Genomic DNA, 16,376 nt, shown 5'->3' on the forward strand with positions numbered 1-16,376 from the left:
TCCAGCAACCCTCAGTTTGTTTCCTGAGATTAAGAATTCCTCATATCAGTGAGGTCATATGATACATGTCTTTCTCTGATTGACTTATTTCGCTCAACATAACACCCTCCAGTTCCATCCACGTCGTTGCAAATGGCAAGATCTTATTCCTTTTGATGGCTGCATAATATTCCATTGTATATATATATACACCACATCTTCTTTAACCATTCATCTGTCGATGGACATCTTGGCTTTTTCCACAGTTTGGCTATTGTGGACAATGCTGATATAAACATCGGGGTGCACATACCCCTTCAGATCCCTACATTTGTATCTTTGGGGTAAATACCCAGTAGTGCAATTGCTGGATCGTATGGTAGCTCTATTTTCAACTTTTTGAGGAGCCTCCATACTGTTTTCCAGAGTGGCTGCACCAGCAGGGGCACAAGTCATTTCAATATAGACAAGTTTGCATATGTAGAAACAAGAGGTTGAGAGACGTCTCCTCTTTTTTCCACAACTTTCCTTCCATAGGAAGTAAAAGGCAAGGTTGTCTGCTGAAGGTAAATGGGTAGTTGTATCTAAGGAATAACGGTGAGGCTTATGAATAATCATTTTGGAACCTATAAAAGAGATGACCAGGGCAATGGGAAAAGTTTGCTAAGTACTGCTTAGGTCAAAATAAAATTGAAGAACATAATCTTGACATGTCACCAATCTTTAGAGTTGTGTGATAGTCTCCAGTACCATTCAGCAGCTCAGCTGAGAAACCAAATATAATAGAAATTTGTTGTTTTTTGACCACCCAATATGCATAGACCATCATTTTATTCATTGTACCCCAATTTTTCTCTAGAGAACCATGTACTTCTTCCCCCACTTTTAGTCCACATACTCTGGGCTCCAGTGAGCAGCTTGTTCCCTAGACACAAACCAGATTGTTTGGTTTTCTGTCACTTACAATGGGAAAAAGTCCTCACTGAATTCCGAAAGAAAGAAAGAAAGAAAGAGAAAAGAGAAAGAAAGAGAGAGAGAAAGGGGGAGGGAGGGAGGAAGGAAGGAAGGAAGGAAGGAAACCAGAAGTGGCATAGTGTAAGTAATGGATAAACAAGATGGAATAGGCAAAAACTGGGGAGAAAGTAACTAAGGAGTATCTCGTCTTCTATTTGTACCTGGGGACTGAGACCATGTGCCTCTTGCAGCTTCCCCAATAAAAGACTTGACAGGAAATGAGTTAGGAGTTTGGAGAATGTTATTTATTGTGGCTTTCTAGATGGGCCTACAAAGAAAAGATTCACTTAGGCTGAAACTGGCCCATTTGAAAGCAGAAAGGAATGAAAAGTAGGGATATGCTAATGAAGTCCACTTCTGTTTGTAGCCTGCAATCCAAGATGGCTAAAAGTCCAATGAAATGAAACCAGTGTTGGAAAAATGGAATGCTTTCCTGTCAGCTAAGGTTCGTGCCAGGAAAGGCAGGGGGGAGTTGTTCCAGGAGACCAAAATTGGGATATTTTCCCATTCAACTATCTGCTGTTATGCACTCTAGACTGACAAAGAGAACAACTAACCTAATTGCAAAGAAGCTGGGAAATGAGCCTGCAAGCCAAAGGCAAATTACTGGTGACTCTTACCATAGCTATGGTTTAATTTTATCCCTAGGCACAGAGCAAAATGGAAGCCATTCAGCTGAGAGTCAAGTGCATGAGCCAATGTCTGAGACTAATGCAAGGCTGGCTGCTAAGAGACTGAACACAATTCACAAACTACGTTTTGATAGGACATCTGACTTTGGGTTCCTAGCCCATGGAACTCAGGGAATGAAAAGGGCAGTGGGAGGTAGAAACCTTCATAAGTTGTTAAGGAAGTTGCTTTACTTGAGCTCTAAATCAACTCCCAGAACCCCAAAACTTTGCTAACCTGAAGCAGACTGCTCCAAGATGTTACTATTAGATAGCTCATTCTCCTCATACCCACCTGAGATGTAGGTATGGAAACAATGGACGAAAGAGAACCTCCTAAATGGCAGAACAGGGATCAGTCACGCTGTTTATTAAACCTTCTGACTCAGTAGATCTTGGTGGGGCTTTGTACTTTCAATCAGCTAACTGGGCTTATTACACACACACACACACACACCCTTGAAATACAGTATTTTAGGGGTAAAAGAATCTGAGATATAGGCAACTTTGGGCCCTGACTATATCAATGATTGTCACTCATTCTGCCTCCCCATAAATTTCACAACCTGGGGTACACAGTTCATCAATGACATAAGGATACCAAGGCAAATCTGTCTTCTAAAAGTATCAAAAAGGGGCGCCTGGGTGCCTCACTTGGTTAAATGTCTGCCTTCGGCTCAGGTCATTATCCCAGGGTCCTGGGATTGAGCCCCACGTGGGGCTCCCTGCTCAGCTAGGAGCCTGCTTCTCCCTCTCCCTCTGCACCTCCCCCTCGCTCATGCATGCTCTCTCTCAATAAATATAAAATCTTTAAAAAAAAAATAAAAAATAAAAGTATCAAAAAGGAAGCTGGGCCTGCACATGGGGTAATTCTTCTGGGCCACTATCAAACAGAGAATCCCATCATCCCAGGTAGTCTCCTCTCTTTGGGATACTCTGGCCAGAAACAAAGGGGTCACTACTGGCTTTATTGTGGCAGAAAACACTGTGTTTTTACCAAAACTCATTTCTTCTTCATCTGGGCAAACACTGCAGGAAGGTGGACACATATGGCTGAATTCTATCCAGTGGAATGTGGGGGAGAAGTGATGAACACCATTTCCAGGCTTGGCCCATAAAAATCTCCCAGGTTTCCAGGCATGGTACCAGATTAATCCAGTCTGCTGGGTGCTGGCACAATGGGATTCACATGCTGAAGATGGTAGAGCTTCTATCATCCTGGTTTCCTGGGCGATTACTTGGAGCTAATCAGGAACAACTGAATTGGGTTGTTATATGAAAAACATGAACTTTTCTTGTGCTAAGCCACTAATTTGAGGGGTTTGTTGTCACAAAAGCTAGCACTAATTTAATAAATATACAGATTGACATTTGTGTCACATTCGTGGGGCCGCAGTAATACACCCAGAGTTATGATTGGACCAGGTGAGATGATTAACCAGGGTCACCTAAGGAAGCATGGCTAGAGAATTCTAGTTGTAATGAGAAGGAAGCAAAACTAACTGCTAGAAAAGTATCCCCCAAAGTCAGAATCAAGTAAGGAAAGCATTCACAAGAGAGAAAATAACAGGGAGCAAGCCAGGAGGCCCTTGAGTGAGTTGGGTTGCTGAGCATGAAGACAATCAGAGCATATGGTGCACATTGAAGGCAGAGATGTGAGGGCAGCAAAGGTCTGTTTGCACAGGTGCCCTTAGAGGGAGGCCTCAAGGTGCAAAGGAACTGTGCAAATCCAGACACTTCCAGCCCCATCTCTCACAGCCAGCTCTGCATCCCATTAGCTTGCTGAAGCCTCAACCTACTGGCTTCATTCCTCCAAACCCCATTTCTCAAAGGTTGGTTTACTTCTCAACTTTTTATTTTTTTTTTTTTAAAGATTTTATTTATTTATTCATGAGAGACAGAGAGAGAGAGAGGCAGAGGGAGAAGCAGGCTCCCAAGGAGCAGGAAGCCCGATGCGGGACTCGATCCCAGGACCCTGGGATCATGACCTGAGCTGAAGGCAGATGCTTAACCATCTGAGCCACCCAGGTGCCCCTTTTTTTTTTTTTTTAAGATTTTATTTATTTATTTGGGTGGGGGGAGAGAGAGCACAAGCAGGGGGAGTTGCAGGCAGAGGGAGAAGCAGACTCCCCACTGAGTAGGGAGCCCAATGCAGGGCCCGATCCCAGGACCCCAGGATCATGACCTGAGCCAAAGGTAGATGCTTAACTGACTGAGCCACCTAGGTGCCCCTCAACTTCTTTTATTTAACTTAGGTCTGTACCTGCCACACGCTGATAATGTTTTCATGTTCCACTTCCTAGCCCTCAGCATATCTGCACTTAATATTTGAACTTTTCTGTAAGCTAGTAGTTGTTGAGTACATTACTATGGGTAACTAACTCCTATCCAGAAGAGAAAGAACCTGCTATTTTCACTACAGTGTGAACTCTACACTCCACAATTCCACTGTTTGTTAGCCCCTTCTGGGATTAAATTGAAAGCACCCAGATGAGCACCCAGGATGCAGAAGAGGGCAAATACCCATGAAGTCCCCTGCTTCTGGGACATCAGGACTTCATGACAAGTGCCACAAGCCTCTAGGCATTCCATGATCTTTTCACCAAGCTAACATTCCTGAGGAAGGAGGCATCCAGCTTTTTGTTAAAGGTCTCAGTAGAAACTTTGCCAGCCTCAGTCCCTCCCCACTACCAAAATCTCACCTGTCTCCAGTGGTCCCCATGTCTGAACCTCTTCCCAGGAAGAATCCCAACACAAAGAAACTATCATCGTTTGGATTACTGAGATCCCAAAGGTCTTTTTTTTGCCCTGGCCTCCAGGAACTGTATGCCTGTAAGGACAAGGACCAATAATGCTTAATAAGGATCTTTGGTTCATTTCCTATGCTTCTTCTTTGCAAATGAGTAACACATGACTTCAGGTCATAATGAGAATATTCATGTTTTATTTTGTGGGGTCCACCTATGCAAATTATCGGTACTGAGGAGTGCTTAGCGATGCTGAAACTAGAATACACCAAGATGAGTATGTGATGAATAACGTGGACAAATCACTAAAGCTTAGGGCCAGAAGACCATAGAAGAGTTAAGGACAAACTAAGGGCAGGCCCAGAGGCAACAGGATGAATCACAAAGTCCAAGCTAGGTGAAATAGGATAATCAGATTCTAAAGGAAAATCCTTTATGAATGAGGGAAAAATAAGCTGAAGAAAACAAGAAAGCCTAGGTACAAGGATGGATAGATGGCACCACAAGATGAAAAAACCTGAATATCAGTGTCTGTGCAGATGAGGGCTTGAATTTTTGCATCTCTACTTTATGTATTCTATGGCTTCTTAAAATTCAATTAACCACTTACAGCCTTAAAGGACTTGTAAAATACAATGATAATATCTACATCCTAGAGTCATTATAAGAATTGGTGCTTATCTTGATGAGTGTACTTTATATATTTCACTATCCCTTCACCCACCTCTCCTCTGGCAGTTTGTTCTCTATTTAAAAGTCTGTTTTTCTCTACTTGACTAACATAACATAATAATAATTTTAAAAAAGTAATACCAAAAATAAATAAAATTTTAAAAAGTAAAAAAAAAAGAATTAGAGACTATATATTTAGACATATATATTACTTGCATCATATAGCAGGCATCAATAAATGGTGGCTGTATTAATAAGATTATTTGGTTGTGAGCTTTCTATTTATTTTTTAAATTTTAAATAGGTTCCATGCCCAACGTGGGGCTTGAACTCACAACCCTGAGATCAAGAGTCACATGCTCTACTGACTGAGCCAGCCAGGCGCCCCAAGGCATCATTTATAATACTTACCTTGCTTCAGCCAACAATGAATCTCTATTTAGCATTTAAATCTTTCAGTATTTATTCATTGAACAGAATAAGTAAACCCCTTTTCTATGTAAAAGTCTAAGCTAACTGCCAAAAACACAGTACTACCCCATGCATGCACCACGTTACTTGTTTTTACGTGACTATCCATCTTGGTTTTAAACTGCCAGTATTTTTAAAGATTTATTACTAATATAAGTCATCTTCATTTCTATACAATATTACCCAATTTGGCTGCCTTTTTTGTTCTCCTAAATTCTTTTTTTTTATTGAGCCAACCCTTTGTTCTGGAACCATGTTAATATACCTTTTGGTCTATTTATACATGTCACATCTTGGGTTGACTTTTTATTCCAAGTTTCTTCCTGGCAAAGACAATGATCACAGTGTGCATATTTAATAAATGTTACATAATAATAACCATTAAATGTTCCTTTAAAATCTTAAGCAGCTTTTTATCTTTAGCTTCTACTTTGAGATAATTATATACTTCCCCAAAACTATTTATAGCTCCCATCAGGAAGAACAGCTGAAAAAAAATGTGTTCCCAGTCCTGCCAAAACTATGGTAAAAGTGATTTAAACTCTGAATTTCTGTTGCAAGTGTTCAAATGGCATTCAACATATGGATGTCTGAATCCAACAATAGAAAACTTCTCCCAACCAAAATCTCCCTGATGGAGATGGTTATTGAATACATCTTGTCCATACACCATCATCATTCATTTACCAACAAACAGATATGCAAAACAGTTACAAAAACACACCTTGTCCTTCCTGTTACAGTCCATCTGTATCTGTGCTCCTCAACCGCACCATGAGTCATGTCCTCCTCCCTCCCTTTGAAGCCCGAGACCCAGCATATTTAGTCAAGACCACAGATGTAGTCACAGATCACCTTACAAATTAGAGGAAGAGAGGACTTCCTCCATGACATGATTTGCACATCCCAGGGTCAAAAAATTATTTACATATGTGCACTACTCTTGGGGTTGCCAGGTTTAGCAAATAAAAATTTAGAAGCCATATCCATTCTATACAATCATGCCCCAAACCAGCCTAGCCGCAGTGTCTGAAGACCCCCAGATGAGAATCCTCAGTCAAGGAAGCAGGTCTATCTAGTGGGCTGGTCACTGGATTTGGAGACTGAAGACTGGGGTGCTGGTTTCAGGTCTTGCCACTTAGAAGCTGTTTGGTTTAAGTAAATCTATTATGATTTTTACTGCCAAGATCCTATTATCAAAAGGTCCATTTCCAGACTTTTGGGAACCACTACCCTTTGTGAGTCACCATACTAGGTGCTGGGGAAACAATAGACAAGCACAGTACTCTGCTCTCGGGGAGCTTAGTGTCCAGTGGGAAAGAAACCTACGAACTCAAGGGGGAAAGGTGGGGCTGGAAATCAAGACCTAGCGGGTGTCTTCTTTTGTTCTTGTTTTGTCTTTTGGCTCATTGCATCTCGGTCAGATTACATTTCCCTTCAGTATGCATAGAGTGCATCTGGTTTTACTACCTATTTGTTTTCATGAGAAGACTTCTGCCCTCAAGAGATGAAATAGAACCCACTGCTTAGCAATAGTAGCCTCCACACAGATGAACATGACCCTGTGACGTCTTGCCATCTAAACCAATCGTCGTTTCTGAGACTGTAAATACCTTTGGGGAAGTCGTACAAGAAAATGCCGTCTTTCTTCCTGTCAGAGAGAAGTGTCTTCTGTGCCATTTGCAGTTACCCTGCTCATCAGATGAGTGTCCTGGAAGAGGAGGTGAGAGCAGAAGGAAATTCTCTGGCTACTGACAGTTTCCCAAGGAGTCCCCAGCATCCATGAAGGAAGAGTTCTTCCAGCATAGGTCCAGAGGGACAGAAGTGACAGCAACGCTTACCAGAGCAATGTGGGGTATGCAGACCCAGCTTAGGTCCCCTCCAAAGTTTAAGTCCACACTGAGAACAAATTGCTGGCCCACACACCAGGAAGCAGCAATTCCTGGCCTCGTCACATTGACCTGCCTGGGTTCTTTTGTCCATGAGCTCAGCTTGTTTTTTTAGTGGTAAAGCTTGGGTGATGAACTAAAAAAAAAGAAATTATTTTCTTTAAAATGTAAACATTCTATTATTCTTCTTTCTACTAATAAAAATGCACCTATGCAATTAAGATACTTTCCAGAACCACATATCTGGCCTCTGCTTACTTGATCACTGGTTTTTCCAAACCTAGCACCCTCATTGTCCAGCCCTTCTCTGTGTGACAGTGAAATCTCACTGACTCGAAATAGAAGGAGCTCTAAAGTTGGGAGCTGTCAGCTCGGTTAGAATCCCAGCTCTACCTCCTCATTGCTGCGGGAATTCGGGCAAGTCATCTAGTTGCTCTAAAACTGCTTCTTCATCTGTTGACAACCTCTAATGTATCTGACAACCTCTAATAGTGGTCCTGTCACAGATGGTCAGTAAGATAAATTACACAATTTAAAATACTTTCATAAATACATAAAACAAACTACTGTAATAGGTTTAGGGTACAGTTTCTTTCTCAGTACAAGAATTCAGTTGATTAAGCAATTCTAATTACTATACCAATTAGGAAGGAGTTAATGGACGTCTTAAAACACTGCCATCTTCTGCCAGGCTGAGAGAGATCTGGTGACATAGCAGGATTGTCAAAGCTGGAACAGAGAAGCCAGGGCTCTTGATTTCATCACCTCCACCTATTCACCCCCAGTCTTAGCTACTATACCTAAATGCTGGTACTTTAGACAAATTGGTACATAATTGAACCCCAGTTGTACACCAAGGTAAAAACTTTCCAAAAGAGATTCTGGGATCTATGCAATTTAAGGGAAGTAGTGGGTATCTAAGTGTCCCCAAAATTTCTGCCACAGTCGGCAAATTCCATGAAGGTTCTGTGCCATGACAGATGGTGTATCCAAGGCTGCCAGGGGTCCAGTCAGCTTACCAGTCCCTTTTCTGATGTAGCCAAATACGGTTAATGACTTAATACCAAGAACAAATCAATCTAGGTTTTATGTTAATATCCACAACTTTGTGTATAGGTTTTACTGCTATGATTATTTATTATCTAGGGCATGTAGAGTAGTAATGATCCAGTATGATGCTAAGTAAGCTCCTCTCACTAAGGACTCAGTTCTGTTAGCAGAGAATAATAGAAGCAAGGAGGCACAGAAAAATATGAACTCGGCACTAGGCCAAAGCTGTGAATCCAAGCTATGCCTGAAAAAGTTACTTCATCCCCTGGCAACAGTTTCCTCAGCTGGAAAAAGGAAAAAATACTGTGAATTAAAATAGATAAAGTATATTTTGATATAAGCGGCCAAAAATGGCACCCATCATTATTATTAGCATACTTTTATGCTAAGAGTTAGTACTGTTACAATTTTAAATGTTTTCAAATTCCTTAAAAAGACATCATCCTTCACAAGTACCACAAATAATGAAAGCTCACATAGAAAGGAAGTTGGTTTATATAATCTTCTGATCAATTGACTATTTTTCCCTTTTGGGAAGTTTCAAAATACAGTGAAAACCAGAGATAAATATTGTGCCCTGTGAAGATGTGGATTTGAATATAATGCAGTCAGAATGTGCACTCCAGGGCGCCTGGGTGGCTCAGTTGGTTAAGCAACTGCCCTCAGCTCAGGTCATGATCCTGGAGTCCCAGGATCGAGTCCCACATCAGGCTCCCTGCTCAGCAGGGAGTCTGCTTCTCCCTCTGACCCTCTTCCCTCTCATGCTCTCTGTCTCTCATTCTCTCTTTCTCAAATAAATAAATAAAATCTTAAAAAAAAAAAAAAAAAAAGAATGTGCACTCCACCCTCTGCCACAACCTTATCTCAGTCATTTTACTAACCTCAACACAAACTGAATTTTTTGGACTAGCAGTACAGCATCATAGGAGGATTTTATTATATTTTAAATTTGAACTTCACCATTGTAATCGTCTTTTGCTGTGTCAGTTTGGATAGGCTACAGTCCCCAGTTCATCCATCAAACACTAATCTAAGTGTTGCTGTGAAGGTATTTTATAGATGTGATTAAAGTCCATCATCAATCCACATTAACTAAGAGAGACTGTCCTAGATAATCTGAGTAGGCCTGATTCAATCAGTTGAAAGGCCTTCCAAGCAGAACTGAGGTTTCTCCCAGGAGGAGAAAATTCCACCTTAGGCAGCAGCGTCAGCTAGTACCTATGAATTCCAGCTTGCCCTACCTGACAGCCTGCCTTTGGGATTTCAGATTTGTCTAGCCAGTCCCACAATCATGTAAGCCAGTTCTTGCAATAAATGTCTTAATATTTTCTACCTCTTTTGTTTCTTTTGTTAAATGCTAACTGATATAGCCATAAAGCTTTTTTTTCTTTTTGTACTAAATGTAATTGACTGCACCTTGATATCTCAATTGCTCCTAAAGGTTCTCTTTATTATGTATGAGTTAAGTAGGGTTCACGGTAGATGAGAAATGGTCTTTTTCTATTTTCATGATAGATATGAAAATGTTTTTAATTCAACATGATCCTCTACTTTGCTATATCTTTCTTTCCATTTCAGGAAAAAAAAAAACTATCAAATGTAGATTCAATGGCAATCTTCTTTTGTAACTTAAAAAGAAATATGTTTATTGCATAGGAGTGAGAAAGAAGAGAAAACCCTCATATCTAAATGGCAAGAAGGTGAAACTCATTTATAAATAATTGGTATTTCCTATAGATTTAAAAGTGGATTTTAGAAAGAACTTAGGTTTTACAAATGGAAGTGCGATCTGAAATCATTTTGTCAAAATAGGAGCAGACATTGTCATGGTTTTGCCAAGTGATAATCCAATTTTAAATAATTCAGCAGTAAAATTTCCATAATTCTCCTAGAGAGAATTCCTTAAAACCGTTTCTTAATACTAGTGGTCTTTTGCCAAGTTTCATCTCATCTTTAACTTCTCTGAGAACTTCTAAAACTAGAATATAATTATATACACACAGGTTTGAGAGCTAATTTGAAAATAAAAACCCAAAGGAAGCACGATTTAAAACTCAACTCAGATTTTAATTTAACAGAAAGTATTAGTCATGACAAATCTTTCTAAGATGAAGTAGTCCTTTTAAAAAAAACTCCACTTTTAGAAATGTTAAATATTTATTCATTTTCTTATTGGGAGCTCTTTTCCTGGTTGTAATAATATGCACAAATAACCATACTTTTTTATTCTTGAATTACAACCCAAAATTCAAAGTGGTTTTTTTTTTCATATAGGTCATGTACTATTGTAAAATAAATTAATTTTAATTACAAAGGACTAGTACCAATATATAGCTAAGAAATGTATTACCATTTACCTGTAATAACAAACATGTGCTTTAATATTTTTATTATTTGAAAACTGAGTCTTCAATGAAGGCAGTTTAGCAGGACTAATGTGAAAATAACTTTGAATTAAGCCGTCCTTTAAACTTAAAAACCATAGTAGAATAAAATGTCAAGCAAGTAGAAATTTTTCTGTGATATATACATAAATATTTTCATGTAAACAAAAGCAAAGATTAAGAACAAATTAAATATCTTTGTCAGCAACTGAAATTATACAAAGAGTAAAAAGATTATCTTATTTTCTTCATGCTTCCTTTGAACATGACTGGCATAAGCAGAGCAATGGGAAATTCGATGAATTGTACATTCCCCTCATACTCTTCTGGAGATTATATACAGTAAAGACATCTCTCTAGAGGAAAAGAAAAACATTAGAGGAACTAGACTCTTGAAAGTCATGACTTTCAAATACTAAATGACTCCTTTTGCTCTAGCGTGAGACAACATGGCCCATCAGAATTTTGCCAGCTGAGAGAAAATACAGCTAATACTGGCGAGACCCTGCACTAACACATGTGGCAGCAAATTAGGCACAACCATGTGTCCAGTCTCCTCTCAATGCGGATGACCCGTGCACTAGGAGATAATGAATGGCTTCCAACACTAACATTTTTGTGTAAGACAGACAATCTTTAAATGGGTATATTTTCAACAAGAGTGCTTCTTGAAGCACCTGCTTTAGGATCAGGGACCCAGGGACCTGCTTGGGAATCAGAGTGTTCAACGAAATAGTGTGCATTCCTGGGCCCAACCCCAGCCCCTCTGGGGAACCCGGGCCTCTGTATTGTTAACAAGCACTCTGAGAAACAAACTGAGGGTTCTAGAGGGGAGGGGAGGAGGGGGATGGGTTAGCCCGGTGATGGGTATCAAGGAACTGAATGGAGCACTGGGTGTTAAACGAAAACAATGAATTGTGGAACACTACCTCAAAAACTAATGATGTATTGTATGGTGACTAACATAACATAATAAAATAAAATTTAAAAAAACAAGCTCCCCTGGGAATATTTAGACACAAATTCCTATTAAAATTTGAATATCACTACTCCAGACTATTGGGGATTTCTTTTGACTCTCTCTTGATCGCAGATATTTCGCGATCTCTCTCATGCCTCTTACCTATAATACGCCAGAAGGAAAATGAAAACAAAAACATTTCTGATTATGTCTGTCAGCGGCAATAATTAGTAGTGGTATTTTTCTTTCCCCCTCAAGAAAATACAGGGGAATAGGCAAAATGGGATTCTGCACCTAAATTTTTCAAAGGTACATCAGAGTACATTTTTTTTTAAAGCTTCCAAAATGTATACATAACAAACACATTCAAAATGATTTGTAAACTGCCCCCTATCAAGAGTCTCCAGTGTAAAGAGATCTGCTGTGGGTGGTGGTGCTGAGTTCCCACTAACGCCCCGCACAGTCTTCTCTCACAAACACAGAGCATCTCAGCAGGCACCCGGAGCTCTCGCTCTTGCCCAACAATGCACTGCCTACCAGGCGGCACAGAAGTACCCAAGGACTGCTCATAAGAAAGGACAAAGGAAGCAAAGCTCAGTTTCAACTCCTATCACAAAAGGAGTCTCAAGACCTACTGCCAATATGGGAGATGAATACAGATCACGCTGACTTTCCTCAGAGAAAGTATAATTTCAAATACACGTATTATTATCCGCTTGAAATCCAGTTTATATTGAAAATGGAAAGCATGATACACTTCCAGGTGCTCCTAGGTATCTACTACAGTGTTTATGTTCCATAAGATCCCTAGTGGACAAAAACAATTTTAACCTGTGAATAATATAAATTAGAAACCAAAGAGGTAGGTGACTGTCAGCAAAGGCTGATCCCAAAACAACATGCTGAGTAAGTGCTTTGAGTCCCAAAAGAGTTCTTTAACTGGAAAATGAGTTCTAATACCATCACAACTGCCTTGAGAGCAGGGTTCTTCAGGTCCTTCATGATGTCATCAATCTTCCAAAGTCCTAATTCCTGATACAGTGCTATGGGCTCTTTCAACATTCAGGAGACATTCCATTTTGAGAAACAGCTAATAAGTAAACTGCAAAGAAGTAATACTGGAGACCAAAGATTGATGCTGACGTCAGCCGAGCTCTTCACAAATCTCTACTCTCACATGGAGGAAAGCACATTAGAGTTGGGCAAGATTCATCTAATCCAACTCCGTGGCTGTAAAACTGAAGAAACAGAGGCTCATTTTTCCCACTGGCTCACAAAGCACTAAAATGCTGAAAAGATGCTATAAAAATCCAAAAAGTGTTCATGTTAAGTCAGCTATTTATAAAGCCCATGATGTGGCCAAGAGACTACACTTTCAACCCTTATGACCTTAGTCTGCAGCCCCATCCCCTTCAGCTGTTTTATAAAGTGTGTCAGTGGCCACAGAGCAAGGGGACCAAAGGCTCTGGATGTACCGGGGGGGGTGGGGGAGGCAGGTCATCGGCAAGAGAAAAATAATTTGAAACCCCAGACCTGCCCTATTAAAACTTGCTCTATGCTCGGACCAGGACTTATCTTTGCTTCTTTGTAGGAGACACACTCTTGAGCACATTCACAAACTCTAGCTCTGCTATGGGCAAGCCCTCAGGCAACAGTACTATTTTGCCCAGAACATTTAGAAACAGCTGGACAACTGGAAACCTCAGACCCTGCAAGGCCAAGACCCACATACAGCTGTATTGAACTTCTCCATAGTTGTCAGTCACTTATTTTGTAGACCAAAAAAAATCACCTTATTTTCTTATAGCCTTATTTGTCTAAGATTTTTAAGTTCCACTGTAAAAGGGTGGTTGTGATTTTTTTTCTATTTTCCACACTTTTTGTAATGTTTTCACATTTTTTTGGTAATAAAAAAAAGTGAAACTACTTTTAAAAGGAAGGTTTTAGTCTAAAAAAATTAAAGATACAGAGTTCCTTCCTGACTATGAAACACTTAAACCCGAATGGTATGTCTACATGGCAAAGAACAGCAGTCTCAGGATTCTGACAGACCTTCTTGGATTCCAGCTCTACCATTAACCTTGGGCAGGATTTTCATCTCTCTGAGACTTACTTTCTTCTTAAAAAAGAAAAAAAGAATACCTACCTCACAGGATGCTGTGAGGAAAAAAATTGCACAGTGCCTGGAATATGGCAGCTGTCCAATAAATGGTAGGTCCTTCTCCCCACCGGACTCAGTGAGAATCCTTGAGTCAAAGGAAATACCACAGCCCATGCCAGCTACCTCCTCACTGCCTCCCATTTAAATTTGCAAGGATGCCCTGTCTCCTCAACTTTGCTCTGAAGAATCGCTATTGTGCTTAGAAAAATGTCTACATTTTTATGTTCTCTCCTTTAAAACTGGACATGCAGATAAAACATTTTTTAAAAACTATCTTCCTAGAAATGATAATGCAATGTTCCCTAAAGCACAACATGTCATGTATAAAAACAATTCTGAAAAACATGACTGAATTAGTTTGTACATTATTTCTTAAAGTGCACCAAAGTAAATATTAATGACCTTTAAAATGTCACTAACCGCCTTGGGTTATTTTTTTTTTTTCAATAAAAGTAAATATTTATCTACTGAGATGTGTGTGGTTTTGGCTCCAATGTGATGACAAAAAGCAGCAATGTCTTCCGGAAAAAAAAAAAATGATAAACTCAATTAAGCATACCTTAGCAGCATCCAAAACACCTACAATTCAATGTAACTGCAGGCTCAATAAAGCACAGTCTTGATTCCTGCTTCAAAAACAAAATCAATCAAAGAAACAAAACACCATCTCCCCACCCTAAATCAAGGATTTCTCTTGAACCCTGGAGGTAACATTTGTGATCATTTCCCTATTGTGTATCCTTGGTAATAGAATTATAACTAATCACCATTCCTTCTTTACACTGAGCGCACACACACACACACACACTCCCTATAAAAACCAATAAGGTACACTTGGGGGACCTATGTGAAAGAAAATTCAAAGTCAGATAAAGAGCAACCATCACCCCAAACATCAGGCAGTGCAACATTCACACCACTGTCCGGTGTTCCCCACACACATAGACAGCACTGGGACGTATCCGCCGCCGCGTGTGACCAGGAAGACGTGGCAAAAACTTGAAGGACTTGGGCATCATATCCAGGCAGGCATCATGGAATTTCTTAATCCTCCAGTAGTAAATCAGTGGGTTCAATGCAGACTTGAGGTAGCAGAGCCAGAGTAGCCAGGTGCTAATCTCAAAAAAGTTGTGCTTATAGTAAAAGTGTTTACTGAATGTGGCCACAAGGCTGTAAGTGGTGAATGGGGCCCAGCAGACGATGAAGACAGCAAACAGAATCAAAATGGTGGTGAAGGCACGCGTTTTAAAGCCCATGTCAATGCTCATCTGGAAGGGTCTCTGTAGACTCATGAGACCCAGTTTGCTGGCCTGGCTGAGACATATACCCTCGGGATAGCTGTGGATCCTCAAGGCATTGTGCCGAAGGGTGTTGAGGATGCCCATAAATGAATACAGTATCACCAGGAAGGGTAGGAAGAAAGAAACTAGAGAAATCAAAATCACATAAGCTTGGTAACCCGGGTTGGTTGTATACCCAAACACACACTGCGGGGCTCGGGAAGGGATCTGCAGGTCAGGGTTTCCTACAGCCAAAGGAAAAGCTATACAAAAGGAAGCCGCCCAAGAAACCGCAATTAGAATCTTAGCCCTATATGGATTTAGCTTATCCTGCCTCTGGACTATAATAAGGAACCTATCGATGCTAATGATGAGCAGGATGGCTACTCCCTCTATCACAAACAACCAGAAAAACATAGCAGATACCCTACAGAAGAATTTCCCAAAAATCCATCTTGTAGTAAGAATAGTTACCAAGGCGAAGGGCATGTTCAGCACTGCAAGCAACATGTCTGCAAATGCCAGGCTGGCAAGGAGGATGTTAATTGCAGAGCGCATGGCAGCTTTTTGGTAAACCATCAGGCAAACAACCAAGTTCCCAAGGAAAGACACAGACAGAATAAATATCATTATAGCAGAGAGGATGATCTGGAGAGGCAAGTTTAGGCTCTTAAAAACTGCTGGTGTTGGGGGTACGGCTGTGCCATTCACAGTCAAGGAACTCATCCCAGTGGGAGCCATCGCGTCCATGCTGTATCTGAGCAGCGGGCCAAGGCCGGGATGCTGGAATGGTGGAGGGACCGTAATGTTCACGTAAGTGTTTTCATAGACTACAAATGTTGTGTTGGTTGCCCCAGTTCGGGATGCAGTCAACACTGCGGAGAAGACCATGGTTTCAGCAGGATGGAAGGCGTGAGCAGAGATATGGGTGGTCTTCAAGCATGTCAACACAGAGCAGCAGTATCATGTTTCATTGATGGGCTTGGAAACACATTCTGGAAAACGGACAAAGAGCTCCATCTTCCATAGCAGTCCTTTTGCCTGAAAACAAGCCCAAAACACAAAAAGCCAATGAGAAATGGGCTTTGTAAATAACATTT

At 40.5% G+C, this 16,376-nt stretch overlaps 1 protein-coding gene across 5 annotated transcripts in view; it reads right to left on the bottom strand.

Moving 5' to 3' along the window:
• The window catches only part of GPR63 (G protein-coupled receptor 63), an 85,822-nt gene that overhangs the window by 22,822 nt on the left and 46,624 nt on the right, over positions 1–16,376 (bottom strand). The window contains exons 2-3 of one of the 5 annotated variants that reach the window (XR_014147814.1): positions 7,393–16,317; positions 7,165–7,262 (exon numbers count right to left, since the gene is read on the bottom strand). Coding sequence is in view for 1 of the 5 variants with exons in the window: in XM_031030159.2 (XP_030886019.1) it covers positions 14,908–16,167 (1,260 nt within the window). In the remaining 4 variants the exon portion in view is untranslated. Of the gene's footprint in view, positions 1–1,864; positions 4,492–7,164; positions 7,263–7,392; positions 16,318–16,376 lie in introns of those variants that run through there. The other 4 variants (XR_014147815.1, XR_014147816.1, XR_014147817.1 and 1 more) reach the window with 4 other exon arrangements.

This window comes from Leptonychotes weddellii, chromosome 8 (genome assembly GCF_054177405.1).
Source record: "Leptonychotes weddellii isolate Sample4059 chromosome 8, ASM5417740v2, whole genome shotgun sequence".
Classification (NCBI taxonomy): Eukaryota; Metazoa; Chordata; class Mammalia; order Carnivora; family Phocidae; genus Leptonychotes; species Leptonychotes weddellii.